This window comes from the organism of the source record quoted next, unplaced genomic scaffold, assembly GCF_019419815.1.
Source record: "Pyrus x bretschneideri cultivar Hongxiangsu unplaced genomic scaffold, Pyrus_bretschneideri_v1 Contig3, whole genome shotgun sequence".
In the NCBI taxonomy this organism is placed as follows: Eukaryota; Viridiplantae; Streptophyta; class Magnoliopsida; order Rosales; family Rosaceae; genus Pyrus; species Pyrus x bretschneideri.
The window spans coordinates 3,917,990-3,921,674 of NW_025999612.1; the positions used below are offsets into that span (position 1 = coordinate 3,917,990).

Consider the following 3,685-nt stretch of genomic DNA (forward strand, 5'->3'; position numbering starts at 1 on the left):
AGATGATCTGGTGTTGAATTTATTGTCTCACTAAAGCGACAATTTCTAATGTATGCCAACGAAATGAAGAAGAGAAGGACCGACTCAAGTTGCTTTGCAAAACGTTTGATTCTCCACCATCTTCCCAAAACAATTTACTCACTCTTTACCCTTTGCAGAGCGTGCAGCACAACGACTAGCTCAGTAGCTAATCGTCACCACCCGTTTTGATTGCCTTCAATCCAAAACAGCAAAAATCAGCGAGCCCGCATTGGTGTGCCACAGACCCAAGCACACCGACGCCGACGAACCAGAGCGTTGGATACAAAAGAAGCTGAAGACGACGCCGCTTTCACACTTCCATCGCATTGTTCAGATCGATTATGCTCCATGGGTAATTTAAACAGAAATCATAGGACCCAACTGGTGGAAGAAAAAAGAAGAAAATTGCACTCTGACTTTTGCTCCTGCTTATGAACAGGGATTGGGTATTGTTGAGGTGCAAAATGACTTTTATTCCCTCATAAATACTGAGATGGACCGAATAGTGGATGGAAAATTGAAAAATTTAACCGCAAGGGGGTGATTTGACTAATAATACAAGTTTAGGAAGTTAATTGATTAAAATTAAAATTTAAGGGAGAAATTGATAATAACTTACATATTCGGAAGAAAAATGGCTAATTCCTCTATAATATAAGATATTTAATTGCTAGTTTTTCCTCTTTAATTACTCTATTTTCATAATATTGTTAGCTTTCACTTTTCGTGAACTTTTCTTGATCTTTCAAGATTATCATAGCTTGGAATTTAAGAAGCCATGCATGTGGAAGGAAAAACCATTTCGTACTATATATAGTTCAACACCAAGACAAATGATCAAAGGTCGCGTTGCATGTATTATTCATTCCTCTTCTGTTCCCAAATCCAAATTAAATAAACATTCATGCATTTTCTTATGTACAGCTCACTTTAATTTCACAATCGATCAATCTCACCCCAAAATTAAAGAAAACAAACTCTGAACTCAAAAGCCTGGACCATTTTCAAAAGAACTTCAGAAAAGAGAGAAAGAGAGAGAGGGAGAGAGAGAGGTGCACAGGTGCATGGTAAAGTTAGGAGGGACAGCAGTGCACGTTGTTCAGACCACCATTAATATCTTATAGAGATGGAGGAAAAGAAGAGAGTTGTACTGCGTTTGATGAAGTTGGATGTGCAATACCGTGATCTTGTCCAACAAGAACTGTCGCTTGATCATCAACAACACTGTCCCAAAATAGAAAGCTAGAACATTGTTGTTGGGAAACAACCCATTCATTCAACTCCTGCCTTTGCATTAAGCACTCCAAGGCTATCTGATCATGATTTCCCTCCTCATCAATATTGTTACAAGATTGATGATGATGGTGATGGTGGTGATGATCAACGTTCGGTACCATGTTGTCCATGTTCTCGATCAACGGTGGCAAATAGTTTGTATTCATGGTAATATTATTAGTACTGCTACTTGTAGTATTAAATGACATTGTCACCGGAGGTGGGAAAGCCTGGACTTGATGCTGATTCAAATTCCACGGCTCAGATGAGTTCAAACCAGTCGTGACAATCATGTCTTGGAAAATCTCCCCACGAGCATTGTAACTGTCTGGAGCGGCTTCAATATTGGCAGTAGTACTTGTATCAAACATGAACATAGGGCATGTTGAAGAAAAGAGGGTTTCTTGAGCTTGAGGCTTTATGGTCGTACTCAAATCTTGGTGTGCAAAATCTAGTTGATTATTGTAATTACCCAGTTGGGGAATTATATGCTGATGATGATCAACACTAGGTGGTGGACTTATTGTGGTAGCACTTGAAGGTGTGGAAGGCTTTCGTATCTTCTTTTTGATCCATGAATTCCAGTAGTTCTTAATCTCATTGTCTGTTCTTCCCGGCAGATGGCTTGCTATATGAGCCCATCTACATATATGTAAATTACAGTTATAGTCATGCATGTATAGTATAATAAAGAGCAAATAAATTAACTTCCATAAGCAACTAATTAATTAATTTGTAATTTACATTAGTAGTATAATTGTGTGTATCTGCGTTGATTTCATGAGCTGAGATGTTCAACGCCAACTTCCGAAGTTGACTACTTAACGTCTTTCGCAAAAAAATAAGGTGGAATGTGGTTCTTACTGTACAGTACAGGTGATGAAGATAGCTTATGGACTAGCTACACGTAAATTTAAAACATAAACCTGACGCACCCACGCACACACATATATTTGATTCCGAAAACTTGTTTTTAAAGTTTGTTTGTATTCAGTTAGAGGTCCATTTCACTTAAGTTTCTTTTCAAAGGCCTGGAACCGATTAATTTATATATTATTGGAAGGAGGGTTTTGTTTTGTCTATATTATTATTGGAAAGAATAAACGTGACCAGTAGGTGATTTTATATATAATTAAAACCATACGAACTCAAGCTTCAAAACCACTTCTTCCAATTACATACGTACAACCACAACAAAATAGCTTCAAATTTACAGGTTCTAAGATAAAACAGACTCGCCAAAATCTTGAAATAATTTGAAAATGGTGCAACAAATTTAAATTTTCAAAAGCGCCGTTTCTTCAAGAAAAAAAGAGCATAAATTAACATCACATTGTGTAAAAGAAAAATATAAGCTTCCCAAAACCCATTGAGCATTTTCGAACGTGGCAATGGCTTTAAATTTGGAGGGCCGAAAGACTATATCAATGGGTGGTTAATTTGGATTTGATGCATGCACAATCACTACATATTAGGAAATAAATAGATTAATGAAATTAATTAGCTAATAATACAGCTTGTTAAATTAAACCTGTTGCCTACAACCCCATGGAGGCTAATAATCAATTTCTCTTCTTCTGGAGTAAATCTCCCTCTTCTAATGTCAGGCCTTAAATAATTAATCCATCTCAAGCGGCAGCTCTTACCACACCTTTGAAGCCCTGAAAATTACACAACAATTAAGCCCCTTTTATCATCAGGAATTTAATTAAATTACGATATAATTAATAGTAACGAACACACAGAAGGGAAGAGATAGACAGATAGATAGATATAGACAGAGAGACAGAGAGGACCATGACCAGCTTTTTCTGGGACTTCACTCCAACAGCCATAGCCATGAGTTGTGATGTATCTGATCAGTTTCTCATCTTCCTCAGGGGACCAAAGCCCTCTCTTAACCTTCTGTTGGTTGCAGCAAGAATGGTGCCCCATTATCGATCTTCTTAATTTGTAATTCCTAATCTGTTTTTAATTAACTTAAACCCTCCAAACTCTGCTCAATTCTGATAACGTTTGAATATCAGAACTGATGAAACTCGATATAGTGATGATGGTGATCACCAACACCAAATTGGTGTTTTGCTAGGTCTCTCTCTACCTCCCTTTAAAAGTAATACAATTACAGTAGGAGGCTATGAGGTTATGAGCCGACGTGATGGGGTCCATAAAGCGAACCAGATTTACAATGACATTCCATCAGCTACCTCTTTCTCTCTCATAATTAATTATATTACATTCCATTGTTGGTTACTATTTTCTGCGTACATATTTGTGTATTGTGTAACAAACTTCACGTACTCTAAGTCATGCTGGTGATTCCACACACCTCGCTCCTTGTTCTGCTACTGTCAAGCAATTGGTCATTTCAACCAATCACTTTGTACCA

At 37.3% G+C, this 3,685-nt stretch overlaps 1 protein-coding gene across 1 annotated transcript; it reads right to left on the reverse strand.

Annotated features, from left to right (window-relative positions):
* Positions 1–855: 855 nt before the first annotated feature.
* On the reverse strand, positions 856–3,391 carry LOC103953387 (myb-related protein 308). The gene is made up of 3 exons (XM_009365122.3): positions 3,099–3,391; positions 2,828–2,957; positions 856–1,938 (listed from the first exon to the last, which is right to left on the reverse strand). The coding sequence occupies exons 1-3, from the start codon at positions 3,229–3,231 to the stop codon at positions 1,140–1,142; spliced, it is 1,062 nt and encodes a 353-aa protein (XP_009363397.2). The 5' UTR covers positions 3,232–3,391; the 3' UTR covers positions 856–1,139.
* Positions 3,392–3,685: the final 294 nt, after the last annotated feature.